The following is a 15,564-nucleotide window of genomic DNA, read 5'->3' as shown; positions in this document are numbered from 1 at the left end:
CTTTGTTTTGGAACGGGCTGTACTCTGAGCCTGAGTCCACAGTTGGAGCAATAGGGTTTGTCTGCACGACATGGCAAAGCAGACCAGGGGGGTGAGATTATATAGAGCGCGCTAACGTGCTGCCCTCTACCTAAGATGCCAGGGAACAACTCCGGAGTCACCAAAGTAACATTCATCTCTGAGAACCTCATCCGCTTGTTTTAACTCTGCACGCTCTTCTTCCTTTCCTGATTCTCACCCCCTGGGCACGCTGCTGTCCTCTCGAAAGGATCTGATGCTCCTAGACCTGCTCGTGTGATCCACCATGACAAACCAGGCAAGATCCTAGAAAGCCTTCACAATTAACTGTAGCAACAAAACACCATTCAGATGGCTGAACTGCCTATTCTCCTCCCAGATAGTCTTCAGATGTTGCTGTGAATCACATGAGCACAAGTAGCAAGCATAGGGAGGCCAGGTGGCCTCCTGAACAGGACATGGAGACCTTGGTTCTAACACTGACCTGCCGCATGACTTTGTGCAAGTCACTGTGGCATTTTTTCCTCACCCTTATTTTTTTCCTGCCTTGTCTATTTAGGTCATAAGCTCCTCTAGGCAGGGACCGTCTCTTACTCCGTGTCTGTACAGTGCCAAGCATAACAGGGGCCCTGATGTTGTTTGGAGTGTCTAGGAGCTACTGTGAATCAAAGTTCTTTTATTTGGAAGCCAGCTCAGGTCAGCCTTAACAATGCTCAATAGAGCACCATGGCAATGTCCAGACTAGAATAAGACATCCCAATCACATAGTTCCTCCACTCACCAAGCCAAAGGACCTCAGCGGGACCTCAAGATCCATACTTGTCAGGGATACGACTAGCACATGGGCTGTCACGCCTAATGGTTGGAGCCATGGGGACGGCCAGGCCTGGGGAGGTTAGAGAGGAGCCAAGCTGGAGTCCAGAATCAGGGCAATGAGACACCCAGGAGAGCAGAGTCAAGGTGGACGTGGAATAGGTTGTGCTGCTGGCCAGCTCTGGCAGCGACTGGGTCAAGTAGCAAGCTAGCTCCATCCCTCCACCAGTCAGGAAATGCAACCACTCAGGAAGCCCCTGCCAACACCGGCTGTGTCCAGTGTGTTGCTAGGAGACTGACGCTGCGGCCACTGGCTGCCTGGCAGGACTATATGCCCCAAGTCAATCCCGTTCAAGCCAGGGGATGAAAGATCTGCCCTACCTGTTTCTTTGTGTTTCCATTCTCGCACGGCAGCCTCTGGATTGGCCGGGCTCAGCTCCACAGTCTGCTGTGGTAAAGTTAGTTCTCGGGTTATCGCACATCTGGCCCCTCTTGTTCTGCAACTCCTGTCTCTAAAATCCAGAAGAAAGAAGACTGCTTTAAGGGAGTATCCATTGCCTTGAAGATGGGTGCGAAGGAACCCTGTTGTCTGCTGATGCACTGGGCATGGATGACTGACAGGCTAACCTGATTTACAGGTTCAGATCGGAAAGGACTGACAAGTTCGCCCCACTATACAACAACAAACAGTTCCCAGGGCAGCTCTGGTTGTGCTGTGGCGCAAAGAATCCTGGGATACGCCCCCAGCAATCATAGCACCATGCCTGTGCACCAGGTGTGCCAGTGTGGATTCGGGGGGAGAGGCATTTGGTGCATATACGACCCTGCAGGGTGGACTGTTGGGGTGGGCTTTCTTGGCTTCCGTTCTCATGCCTGGGAGCCAGGATGTGGGCGCACCCAGCAGTGTAGACACAGTGGGTATGTCTACACTGTAATAAAACACCCACGGCTGGCCCATGTCAGCCTAGCAGGGTGCAGGCTGCATGGCTATAAAATTGCAGTGCAGACATCCAGGCGTAGGCTGGAGCCTGGGCTCTAGGGCCCTCTCCCTCGTGATTCACAAACCAGGGGAAGATAGGTGGAGGAATGCCTACCTCACGTATTTCGTCTTGATCTTGTAGGCGTGCTCAGGGGTCCAGACAAAACAGGTGATGGCAGATGAGGCCTCCTTCAGTCCAGTGGACAGGGTACTTACCTAGGATGTGGGAGAACTGTGGTTCAAGTCCCACCTCTCAGAGGTGTGGCATGGGAGGTGTCATAAATATAAAGGGAAGGGTAAACCCCTTTGAAATCCCTCCTGGCCAGGGGAAAGCTCCTCTCACCTGTAAAGGGTTAAGAAGCTAAAGGTAACCTCGCTGGCACCTGACCAAAATGACCAATGAGGAGACAAGATACTTTCAAAAGCTGGGAGGAGGGAGAGAAACAAAGGGTCTGTGTGTCTGTCTATAGTCTGTCTTTTGTCGGGCATAGACCAGGAATGGAGTCTTAGAACTTTTAGTAAGTAATCTAGCTAGGTATGTGTTAGATTATGATTTCTTTAAATGGCTGAGAAAAGAATTGTGCTGAATAGAATAACTATTTCTGTCTGTGTATCTTTTTTATAACTTAAGGTTTTGCCTAGAGGGGTTCTCTATGTTTTTGAATCTAATTACCCTGTAAGATATCTACCATCCTGATTTTACAGGGGGGATTTCTTCATTTCTATTTACTTCTATTTTTATTAAAAGTCTTCTTGTAAGAAACTGAATGCTTTTTCATTGTTCTCAGATCCAAGGGTTTGGGTCTGTGGTCACCTATGCAAATTGGTGAGGCTTTTTATCCAACATTTCCCAGGAAAGGGGGGGTGCAAGTGTTGGGAGGATTGTTCATTGTTCTTAAGATCCAAGGGTCTGGGTCTGTAGTCACCTAGGCAAATTGGTGAGGCTTTTTACCAAACCTTGTCCAGGAAGTGGGGTGCAAGGTTTTGGGAAGTATTTTGGGGGGAAGGACGCGTCCAAACAGCTCTTCCCCAGTAACCAGTATTAGTTTGGTGGTGGTAGCGGCCAGTCCAAGGACAACGGGTGGAATATTTTGTACCTTGGGGAAGTTTTGACCTAAGCTGGTAAAGATAAGCTTAGGAGGTTTTTCATGCAGGTCCCCACATCTGTACCCTAGAGTTCAGAGTGGGGGAGGAACCTTGACAGGAGGCATGTGCCCCTCCCTCCCCCCGCCCCAGATTTGCTGCTTGGCTTGTACTGAGCATGCTAAGCAACACTGCTGAAGCTGGTTGCCCTTATTCTGCCCACCCCTGTATCATCAGGCAAGGGTCTCTGCTTGTTGCAGAGAAGGCATTGGAAGAGGGCTCTTCCCCAGGTTGGTTGAGTGCCCTGGGCTATATGGAGTTTTTCTCCCTCATTTTCTGGCCTCTTTAATGATTCAATTAAAGTGGAACATGTTCAACAAGAGAGATTGAGAAGCACCCAGCTCAGAATATCCCAAAGCTTGGCCTCTCTGGCAGGCACTAGGTCCCTCCACAAATCCTCTCTCCTCATCAGGCAGAGGGGAGACTTGAACCAGGCTCTCCCACATCCCAGTTGAGTGGAACTGAGCAGGTGCCTAACTCCATGGGGGTTGGACTAGATGACCTTCTGGGGTCCCTTCCAACCCTGATATTCTATGATTCTATGATTCCATCTTGCAAGAAATGACCTAGATGCCTGATTCCAGGAGACGGGTTCCCCTTTGTGACTCACAAGCAGAGACAGGAGCCTCCCTGCAGCCTGGACATAGTTGCCTATCTCTGAGAGAGGGGCAGGGCTTAGGACATACCCCTCTGGTTGGCATCGCCCATTGGCTAGCTTAGGCAACTCCCGGCCTAGCATGCTGGCTTTTGTGGCTCCTGGTCCTAGGCGCCTAGCTCATTCATTGTATAGGGAGCTGGGCACCTCACTCGGGCTTTGTGGATCATGTGGTTCCAGTGATTTTCTAGGTACCTAGAAGTTAGGCGTTGCAATGTTCAAGTCCTCTTATGGATCTGGGCCTTAGGATCTGGGGGGAGATTTTCTAAGAGACATATAATGCCCATTAGCTTTTAATGGGGGGTGTCTCTGAAAATCTTCTCCAAAGTCTCGCCAGAAGTCAGACTCCTTAGTCTGAGGTGCTCTTGAAAATGTTTTGCCCTATTTACAAAACAACCCATTTGGGATTTTCTGTATGGCCACGAGCAACTATTAACGTATTTTGAAACCTCAGAGGGGAAGAAAAAACAACCCTTGAGAAACAAAGCTTGAATTATGCATTCAGTTTATTGGAGATACAGCAGAGAGTTTAGAGTGCTCGATAATAAGCAAAGGACAGTCAACGGTGTTCCAACTGTATATACAGAAAAAGCACAAGACCTTTCCATCCAATGTACACTCAGGAATAATAACACAGACATTTAACAGTAGACGAATCACGGACAACGCTTATCGCTGGTGTAATTACAATGAGTTTTAGCAAATGTCACTGTGTGGATGCAGCAAATGTAATGGCAGCGATTATGCAACCTGATCAAAACCAGCTAACCCTCACCCAAAAAATAAAATAAAAATCAATCTGATTCCTGGTGTCATAAGAGAAGCCAAGTGATATCTGCAGTCTGGTCTTGAACGGTTAATGCACTGCTTCCCTGTCTGAAATGCTTCACCATGGGATAAGGAAAATTCTGGGTCCTAATGCTATGTGATCCCGAGTGCAGCTAATGCAAGAAAATCCAGAGTGAGAAGGGCAAAATTATCAGGCAAAAGAGACTGGTTTAATAGCCAAGATAATGCCTATAGACAGCCACAGACTCACTGAACCAAAAAGATAGTATAAACCACTAGGATTAACACTGCGTAAAGCTTCTCTAAAAGGGGCATTCAGAAGAACGTGGTTTCGGATCATACGAATTGCATTGGACACAGGCTTTTCTTTACTGTATGGTTATTGTCAATGACAGATTTTGTGATTCATGTGGCTGTCAGAAGGCAGGAAATATTTTTCATTCCAGCAAAGGAGACTTTTGCGTTTGGACTTTTATCGGATGATCCTTCTGCTTGAAGAGCTGATGGATACCATGCGCGTACCTGAGCTGTATGCACCTCCACTTCCACTGCTGCCTACACCTCCAGAGCTAAAAACTCCACCTCCAGAGCTGCCTACACCTCCAGAGCTATAAACTCCACCACCAGAGCTGCCTACACCTCCAGAGCTATAAACTCCACCACCAGAGCTGCCTACACCTCCAGAGCTGCCTACACCTCCAGAGCTATAAACTCCACCACTAGAGCTGCCTACACCTCCAGAGCTATAAACTCCACCACCAGAGCTGCCTACACCTCCAGAGCTATAAACTCCACCACTAGAGCTGCCTACACCTCCAGAGCTATAAACTCCACCACCAGAGCTGCCTACACCTCCAGAGCTATAAACTCCACCACTAGAGCTGCCTACACCTCCAGAGCTATAAACTCCACCACTAGAGCTGCCTACACCTCCAGAGCTGCCTACACCTCCAGAGCTATAAACTCCACCACTAGAGCTGCCTACACCTCCAGAGCTGCCTACACCTCCAGAGCTATAAACTCCACCACTAGAGCTGCCTACACCTCCAGAGCTGCCTACACCTCCAGAGCTGCCTACACCTCCACTGCTATAAACTCCACCACTAGAGCTGCCTACACCTCCAGAGCTGCCTACACCTCCAGAGCTGCCTACACCTCCAGAGCTATAATGTTCCCCTGAAGAATGAACTCCACTTGAACTTCCAGAGCTCCCTACTACATCTCCAGAGCTGCAAACTCCAGCCACAGAACTGACGCCACCCGAGGAGTGGTACCCCACATCACCTCCAGCGCTTGCACTCCCGGAGCTCCTCACTCCACCCATGTGACTGCCAACACTCCCGGAACTTGCAAAGCCAGAGCTGAGCACACGTCGGTAGCTGTATCCCCCACTTCCAGAGCTGAATCCTCCCAAGCCATACCCAATTCCACTACTACCTATTCCTCCAGAACTATATCCCCTTCCTGAAGAGCTGACGGCACTCCTGGTGCCATAGCCCCCTCCCATCCTGGAGATGGCTTCTGCACTTCTGGAGCTGAATCCATCACTGGAGGAAAATATTCCAATTCCAGAGTTGAATCCTCCCTTTAGAGGTCCGCAAACACTTCCAAATCCGGCTCGGCAATCCCCGATGGTATGGCCACCACTGACCACAGCTGGGAGAAAACGAGATGTTCAGTCACTTAAACAGCAGCTTTGAAGCTCTTAAAGAAATCTGACAAAAACAAGGTGAATCCTCAGTTTACTTACCAACATTCGTGGGGTGCCCTGTACATATCCTGTGAAGGAAAGAAAAACAATACAGGTAAATGACTTCATATGCATTTAGAAACCTGTAGCCAATGAGACGTCAGGTAAATTTTCAAGCATACCTGGATAATTAGGGGTCTTAAGTCCTATTTTCAAACGTGACCTAGACTGGGATTTTCCAAGGACCTCCAGGTATTTAGGCACCAAAATCCCATTGAAATTCAGTGGGAATTGGGTGCCTCAAGTCTTTTAAGCTGCTTTGAAAATTCCAGCCTTAGGAGCCTAAAGGTCATTGAAAATCAACGGGGCTTAGACTCTTAAGTGCCTACCTCACTTTTGAAAATGGGGCTTAAGCTCCTAAATAGCTTAGATTGAAAATGTTACCCCTACTACCTTTAAAGAACTCATCTCCTTCTCTTAGACAAACTCGTTCTCCGTAAATCAGATAGTGTCCTGAATCCAGATGTTGCAATATTTTTCATTCTCTTTCTTACTTATTATATTAACTTTGTTCCCGTCAAACGCTACTGGGGCTATTTGAAATGTTACCACGCTACAACACATATGATGCACTTACCTGGTTTCTTCTCCTTCCAGCAATGTTCTGTAGGTAGCTATCTCAATATCCAAGGCCAGCTTGACATTGAGCAGCTCGTGGTAGTCCCGCAGCATGCATGCCAATTTGTCCTTGGCCTGCTGCAAGGCGTTCTGCAAATCAATGTGCTTCTCCCTGGCGTCTTTGAGGGCACAGTCGCCTCGCTGCTCAGCGTCAGCAATGGCCGTCTGCAGACAGGCAATCTGTGAAGGGGGGAGGGGGGGAAACCAAAGGGTCATTGTGCAGCTCTTCATCAGAGTTAAGACCATACTGCAAACCTCTTTTCCAAATACCCATTCGAATATTGAAATAGATCCATTTCACATGGGCTTCTCCCACCTGTCTTTTTTCGTCTGCAGCCTACTCTTGCGAGATCAAGTGTTACTAGCAATGAACGCCAACGTTAAGCTTGCAAACTTGAGCATTCATGCAATGCCAGCTTTCAGGTCACAGTCTGTGAGCATTAGCACCAGAAACCTGAAGATGCTAAGCACGCTGCCTGAAACAATGGTGTCCTGATTCCCAGTTAGGCCCCTCAGAGCACCTCTGAGATACCAGTAATAAACAACACCAAGCATCTTGTATGACCTATCACAAGTAAATGGTAAGTAAGTAAAGTAAAGTAAAGCTCAGGTTTCAAATAGCTAACAGAGCAGGTGAGTATATACCAGTCATATTGCTATTGGATTTTAGATCAGGGTCCATGGGTTAGATCCTCTGCTCGTATCAAGGGGTTTAACTCCACTCAAGTCAGTGGAGCTATGCTGAACTCTGCCAGCTGATTCCTGACCCCATATAGACTTGCCAAAGTTGAAATTCACTCCTGTGCAGAGGGTCAACCGTAAGGGATTATTCTGAATTGACACTTAACCGGCCCATAGATCTTGTGCTGTTCCTCCGAACAGCTGTGAATTTTACACCGAGACAAGAGCAATCAAAACAGGAGAAAGCAAACAAACAAACAAATCTGTCCTACCTCTTTCTTCACTTTATCAGTCTCGCCCTGCAGTGTGTGGACCAGCCGTTTCAGCTCTGCTATTTCACCCTGGATATTTTTCAGGTCATCGCAGAATCTGCCTCTGTTGGTGCTCAGCTCCTCAAGCTAGTATTCAGAAATAAGGTAATTGCTATAAATTAAATATCATCCATTCCAAGATAGGCGGCAGCTGCTTTGATTCTCCTAGAAACCTCTGCTCATGGGAAAATACACAGCTGTGATATCAGTATAAACAAGGCAAGGCGTCATCTGGAATTCATAGATGGGCCCAAAGTTAAGTAACTTAGATTGTACACTCTTCGAGACCAGGACTGTCTTTTTGTTTTCGTATAATGGAGTCGATCCATAACTGAGAATTAATAATAATAATAATAAATAATAATAATTAATGAAATATCAAGGTTGGGAAAGAGCATCCCAATTATCGATCATTGCTTTGTACTAAAATGATAGATGTTGTGGATTATTTTTCATAAATATTCCACTTCTAGCTATTGAGTAGATTGTAGAGGTGGATGTTCCATGTGAATCACATCTTCAGAAGATGTGTCACTGCAACTGAGCAGAGTGAAGATGTTTTTTTCAGTATGTATCATATGTTCAGGAGAAAGAAATTATCCCATGCTCATGATTTTCTGGAAGTATTAGAGTGACAAAATTACGGCTTCATCTCCATACACTATAGCTTTGTGATTACTCACTCTAGTTTGGTAGAACGTCTCAGCTTCTCCTTTGCTCTTTTGAGCAATCTCCTCATAACAGCATTTAACACTCTGGATAATGCCACTGAGGTCCAGATCTCGGCTGTTGTCCATTTCCAAAACAACAGCGGTATCGCAGAGTTGGCCATCTAGCTGAGCTCGCTCCTGCAAGTTGAATACAGTCTCAGTCAGGTATTGACGTTAGAGCCCCTTCACATACAGATCCCCTCATCCACACTTCCACATGTTCTGTCAAGAAGCATGCCACTCACTGATTTGGCTAAATTCTGACCCTGTAAGTAAAGCCTCAAAGAAGAAAGTTTTCCCTTAACCCAGAAGTAAGGCTTGAGTTACCCCGGTAGCTGGTCTGTTTCCAGCTACTGCAGGGTTTGAGGACTAGCGGATGGAACCTATCTGCCACAGTGTGACTTTCTGATGAAGGATGGAGAAATCCCAGTGTAGAGTTTTACCAAACAATATTGCTACTATAAAGTACCATTTATTTTGCCATTCTTTAGACTTTGAGCTTTGTAAGGCAGTAGCATTGGGCCTGAAACACTGCTATGTTCACCTCGTATCATCGTTTAGTTAAAGTAAATGGAAACTGGGTGTAAAATGCTACCCTCATAATTCAAACTCACTAGGCACAAGGGTAAACGAAGACACAATGTCCAAGGCCGGGGCTGATTGAACATTTTCAGACAAAACTTTTTTCTGACTGAAAATTGGGTTTCTGGCTAAACAAACTTTTTTTAGCAGAGAGTAGCTGTTTCCCATATATATATCTGTTGGAACACTGAAAATCTGAATGTTTTCAGAAGTTTTCCTCCAAACCTTTTTCAATTTGACTGTTTTTGGCTGAGCGTTGTCTGGTTTCCGCTGTTTCAATGAAAAGTCAAAATTTTCCATGCAAAAATAAACCCAATTTCCCAACCAGATGTTGGCAAGGCCGTCTGTCCTGTTGTCTCCAGGCTTGTCTGAAAGCGTGTGGCATTTTTTTAAACATAATCATTCTTATTTATAAAGAAATATCTTGTATATAAAGTGATTTATAATGTTTTCTAGGAGTGGCCACAGGGTGAGAAATTTTATAAAGACAATTATTTTGCCTGCATTAGGCTTCATCGTAACAACTCCTTAATGCAGTTTCAGAAAAGTCATTGACGGCTATTGGTCCCAACGCAACATTAAAGTGGTGAGAATGGGCAGAATACCTACCTCAACGAAGATGCATTTCAGGAACTCAAAGTGTTGCCTCAGCTGCAGCAACTTGGACTCCAGCTCCTCCTTGGTCATGAAGACAGAGTCCACATCCTGAAAAGCAGCCCCAGGCAATCAGAAAGGGTGCTGACCCAAACACTGAGAAACATAGCAACAGCAGCAACGCCCACAGTCGTCTTCGGGTCAGGCTTTTGGAGCAGGATGTCTCAGAGGTGAGGCTTCCTCACGATCCTCTGACGTCTTATGGGGGGAAACTAAATATCTTCCAAATCCATGGAAAGATTATGGTATTTTTTTTTTTTTTACAAACAGTATTGGCCTGGTCACACGAAGGCGACTTTACACCAATGTGGCCATATAAAGGGACCTTATATCGAGTGTAAATGTAATTCATTGCCATATTATGGCCCTTTTACACTTTGGTGTAGATAAGAACTACAGGCTCTCTTCTTCCTTGCATCTGAGCCCCTCAAGGAATGCCACCAGGGGATTATTATGGCACCTGCTTCGGTGACACCCAAGTCCCTGCATCACTTAGGGGAGCCCATTGACTGCTCAGGCATCCAGCATGGTCAGAGAATCTATCTGGGTGAGTTCTGCTCTACCATCCCCACTCTTCTTTCCCCAGTCATGCCAGGATGTGGGGAGGGACAAGCTGACATAGAAGCTGCCAGCTCTGAATTTATGGCAGCAAAGAACTTCCCTCCTCAAGAGGAATCTCTGTTGGACCTTTAAGGCCAGAGTCCAGCTCTATCCCATGGTTTATAGAAATGTAGGGCTGGAAAGGTCCCCAAAGGTCATCTAGTAGTTCATCCCTCTGCACTGAGACAGGGCAAAGTATACCTACACGGGATTTAATAAAACCCAGTGCTGATTAGCGATTGTCCAAAACGAACACTGAAAATATGATTTGTCACCTGCTGATTCCAAAGTGGAAGCAAGCAAGAAAAATGGATAGTTTTCCCTTGATGCTTAAAATATACTTCCTTTTTTACCCCAGCGCCAATTGTTCTCCATCAAATGGAGGTGTGAGGAGAACTTTAGGGCAAGGTTTGCCCATTCATTTCCCCAAGTATAATGATTTAAAAAAACTTTCCATTCAGTATGTTATTAAACCCTGTTGCAGATCAGTGACTCAGTGGATTTAAATTGACATAATTCCATTGAAATACAACCATTTCCACTGGTTGAGGATTTGGTCTAGCACTGAATTTAAAGTGAAATGCCCAAAACAGCTAATTTGGTCTTGTTTCATGCTTTCGTAGCCTGACTTACCTTCTTGAGCACCACAAACTCATTCTCTGCATGTGTGCGTTTGTTGATTTCCTCTTCATATCTATGAGAAGAAAGGAGAGCCAAAGTTTGTCTCTGCCGCCTAAGCCACTAGCAAAGACAGGAAGTGCGATACAAACAAAGCCCTTCCCTGTTAATTTTGTACCCCGCTCATTTTTTTATATGATTGTTTCTGACAAAAATACTGATCCGGCCTCAATGTGTTCCTACAGTTTCCCAATAGTCTAACTTCAATAATTTCAGTGGAGTTACACTGATGTCAAACCAGAGTAACACAGAGGTGAATCAGGCCCAACATTTACAAATGGAAAGCTGTATAAATATGTGAGGTGGTCTTCCACATTGTCATGCGTTTGAACTTCTCTTTGTCTTCCTACTTCCATGTAAGTTTGTACTGGGAGGCCCATTTGTGCTTTAGTTTGAGCACTTATGTTAGATTTCCTCATCTCCTTAATCCTTTTTGAAAATCCCAGCCTGAAACAAGACCTGAATCAACCTCTGGCTGGGATGATTTAGTTGGGGATTGGTCCTGCTTTGAGCAGGGGGTTGGACTAGATGACCTCCTGAGGTCCCTTCCAACCCTGATATTCTATGATTCTAAGACATAAATCACATGCAGGGTTTGCGCTGGCCCTCTGCACAGGCGTGATTTTCACCCATAGCAACAAAGAAGTAAAGACTAAAAGACCCATTACTAAACTAGTTAAAGAACTCGGTGTTCCTTGTTAGTGTCTCAACAGTGAGCAGCTAGAGCTGAGACACCTAGATGGTAAGATCTTAGGGGCAGCAATCATCTTTTTAAGAACATAAAAACATAAGGACAGCCATACTGGGTCAGACCAAAGGTCCATCTAGCCCAGTATCCTGTCTTCCGATAGTGGCCAGTGCCAGGTGCTTCAGAGAGAATGAACAGAACAGGTAATCATGAAGTGATCCATCCCCTGTTGCCCATTCCCAGCTTCTGTATTTGAACAGAATAGGATATTGATCTGTGACCAGGGCTCCTAGGCAGCTCTAGCACAATAATAATAATACCTGCAACCCAGATACCTGCTTGGAGGTAGGATGAATGATGTGACACTAAGGAGGAAGGTATACCGAGGAAATGACACAGGCTGAAGTTTTTGTGGGGTTGGCAGCAGCAGTGAAAGTTCAAGTCAAAAATGGCTTTAAGATCTGGTAAAGGATCTGAAGATGAGGTGGAAATAGATGAGCTTGTAGCTCTGATATTGGAGAATAGCTGATGAATGCAGAAACATAACAGGAAAGGAGGGCTTGGTATTTAGATTTTCTTGACCGAAATATGGGTGAGTAGCTCTCCCACTTCCTTTCTAGCATGCACTATGGTTCTTTAGCCCTAGTATACAGCTTTTATCCATTTCACCGTCTCACTTACTTGCTTTTGTACTCATGGACCAAGTCCTGGACGGCCTTTTCTTCATCTTCCAGTCTCACCCTGTCATGTAACAAACATTCCAGCTGTTTCTTCAGTTGGCAGATGTAATTCTCGAAAATAGGTGCAAGGTCTCTCCTTGCTGGTACAGCATGCTGCTGCAAGAGATCCCATTTGGTTGCCAGCACCTTGTTCTGCTGCTCAAGGCAGCGGACCTGAAAGCCAAATATGCAATATTGTTTTAACTCTTCTAAAGCCTCCATCAAAGACTTTATTTTTCTTCTTCATCATTAGAACTGTAGGAGTTTGGCAACCTTCTTTCACTTAGAAATCTCGATGGGTGGATTATGACGATGCAGCAATGAAAGACATTAAACCTTATTAACTGAGGTCAGTTCTACACTTAAAACATTGCATCGGCACAGCTGCACCACTGTAGCACTTAAGTGAAGACATTGTTACGCTGACAGAAGACCTTCTCCTCTCAGCGTAGTTAATCCACCTCCACAAGAGGTGATAGCTATGTCAACGGGAGAAGCTCTCCCGCCAACATACTGAACAACGTACCTATACCAGTATAGCCCTGTAGTGTAGACCTGGCCTGAGAGAGGAAGTGATTTTTATGGGTAACGCCTCTTTAAATAAAGCCCTGGAGAGAAAAGTTGTCCTTGTAAAGCAGGCAACAACTCGGCCTTTTCATAGATTTATGGATTTGCAAGCCAAAGTGGACCATTAGAACATCAAATCTGACCTCCTGTAAAACACAGGCCATAGCCTTTCACCCACTTACCCCTAGATTGAGCTCAATACTTGTGTCTGACGAAGGTATATCTTCCCAAAAGGCATCCAGTCTTGATTTAAAGACATTTAGAGTTGAAGAATTCACCACTTCCTGTGATAATTTGCTCCAATGGCTAATCGCCCTCACTGTTAAAAATTGGTACCTGATTTCTAATTTGAATTTGTCTGGTGGCAGCTTCCAGCCATCGGTTCTAGTTCTGCCTTTCTCTGCTAGATTATTTTCTCCTTGTGAAGATTCTCATAAACTGTGGTTTAGTCACCTCTTGATTTTCAATGGTAGGAACAAAGAAGCTCCTCTTATGCTTTACTGAATCATTCAAAGAGTGCTCCCAAAAACACCCCAGGGAAAAGAAGACTTGACATTGCTGAGGTTCATCGTGGAAAAGAAAAGAAGCTGAAAAACACAACAACCTAGGCCTTCTTCACCATATGTCACAAAGCAGCAAAAGAGCAGAAATCCTAGTTTGCTGTCACTGTTGTTCCTTTTCAGGTTACTTTAATGCAGCTGATTGCATCCTTAACAATAATAATGAATATTAAATTTGGAATGCATCCAACCTCAAAATAACTACACTAAATCAACGTTACCAAGGTGAGATTCACAGATGTTGAAAAAGAACTACTTTGTTTTCGTTAGACCCCTGTGTATTTCCACATAGTATAGCACATATGCTACTTAAGAGCATAACGTTCCTTCTCTGTCTGCGAGGGCTACTGGTACATACCTAGTTACAAACCATTAAAACACTTTGCTTTGATAGAAATGGTCACTGGGCCTATTCTATTTTAGGATTTTATACTGCTAACCGTCACCATCATGTCTGAGTGGCATTCGATATATCAATTTTTTACTATTGATTCTTTCTCAGCAGAGAACCATTAAGAGATGCTGTGGCTTCCTGGATAGTCTTCTGTCTAGGAAGGAAAGGAATATCAACTAAATTAACCTATCAGATTAATATCAACTTTTCTACACCTTATGGGCCACCAGAAGCCAAGCTAAATGTACCAAAGATGAACACCTCTGACCTCTGGGAAAGCTGGGACTTCCAAGAAGCTCTGTCTTATCTCCATTTTTTAGAACCAAGAAAAAGAAAAGTGCTTTATACTCTCACCTTGTCAATGAAGCAGGCGAACTGGTCATTGAGACATTTTATCTGCTCCTTCTCATGTGCTCGTATTTTATGTTCTTCTGGGTCAACCCCCACAGAGAGAGGCTTCAACAGTTCCGGATGGATGCACACCCCATGGATACTGTCACTTCTACCTGCATGTCCGACGCCATAACGTATACCACTCCCGAATTGGTAGGGGGAGTAACCTCCAAAGCCAGAGGAACCTCTGTAGCCTCCGCTGCCGTAGCCTCCGCTGCCATAGCCTCCGCTGCTGTAGACTCCACTGCCGTAGCCTCCACTGCCATAGCCTACATAGCTACCATAACCTGCACCACTGCCAACACCGAAATGGCTGCCAAAGCCCGCACTGCTGCCATACCCTCCACCACCATATGCACCACAGTGTCCAAGACCATAGCCTCCACCATAGGAAATTCTTTGACTTCTACCCAGCTCAAAGAGACTTGTGCTGCCAAAGCCACCGCTTTCACTTCTTCCGGCAGGCCAGGACATGGAGCCTGAGCTGGTTCTACCTCCGCTGAGGCCATAAACGGCAGAAGCCGAAGAGAAGCACCTTCTTCCACCAAGAGAACTGGATGAGAAACACATTCGATTCATGGTGGCTTGCTTGGAGTGAGAATGGAGCAGTATCAGCAAAGCAGTCAGGTGCAAGAGAAGAGCAGAGAGTGAAGGAAAGAGCTTTCCTTTGAATTGAGTTAAGGAACTTCACCTTATATATGTTTCAGGAGCTGCATGGGATGCATAAAATTAATTTATAGATTGTGGGTTTGGTTTGCCTGGCAGCAAGAAATGGCTTATAAAGAAGCTAAACAGAACAAACATTCTATTACACATGAAGTAAATGTGAAATTAAAATATATGCTTTGCTTGCAAGCTTCACTTGCAGGACTTATATTTTAATTAATTAATCTGCTTCCTTAAAGTCTAATTATAGTTTAGCCAAACAAGTCAAGGGACTCCTTGTGGCTTATTTACCTTTGAGTTTCACCATAGGTTTATTTTTTTAATGATATAAGAGAACAGGCTGCAGAATGTTCTTAGTATTGTTTATTCTCACAGTTCCTAGGAGTCCCATTCATGGACCAAGACCCCACTGGGCTAGATGCTCTACAAATGCAGTGCCTACCATGACAGAGTTCTGGTCTATGTTACTGGTCCATTTTTCAGGATCTCTCAAACAGCTGGATTCTGCCGGTAGACACAGTACATCAGAATAAACGAATGGCTAGACTGGGTCAGCCCAAAGGTCCATCTAGCCCTGTATCCTGTCTTCCAACAGT

The 15,564-nt window shown here is 45.2% G+C and overlaps 1 protein-coding gene across 1 annotated transcript; it reads right to left on the bottom strand.

Annotated features, from left to right (window-relative positions):
• Nucleotides 1-824: 824 nt before the first annotated feature.
• LOC140901043 (keratin, type II cytoskeletal 72-like) lies at nucleotides 825-14,776 on the bottom strand. Its single transcript, XM_073319211.1, has 13 exons — nucleotides 14,470-14,776; nucleotides 14,264-14,415; nucleotides 12,351-12,562; nucleotides 10,937-10,997; nucleotides 9,659-9,754; nucleotides 8,441-8,605; nucleotides 7,719-7,844; nucleotides 6,725-6,945; nucleotides 6,148-6,176; nucleotides 5,875-6,053; nucleotides 1,926-2,026; nucleotides 1,213-1,343; nucleotides 825-904 (listed from the first exon to the last, which is right to left on the bottom strand). The coding sequence occupies exons 1-13, from the start codon at nucleotides 14,774-14,776 to the stop codon at nucleotides 825-827; spliced, it is 1,860 nt and encodes a 619-aa protein (XP_073175312.1).
• Between the last annotated feature and the right edge of the window lie 788 nt (nucleotides 14,777-15,564).

This window comes from Lepidochelys kempii, chromosome 20 (genome assembly GCF_965140285.1).
Source record: "Lepidochelys kempii isolate rLepKem1 chromosome 20, rLepKem1.hap1, whole genome shotgun sequence".
Lineage (NCBI taxonomy): Eukaryota > Metazoa > Chordata > Testudines > Cheloniidae > Lepidochelys > Lepidochelys kempii.
Note: the sequence above shows the minus strand (reverse complement) of the source record. Positions and strands in the feature narration are given on the sequence as shown.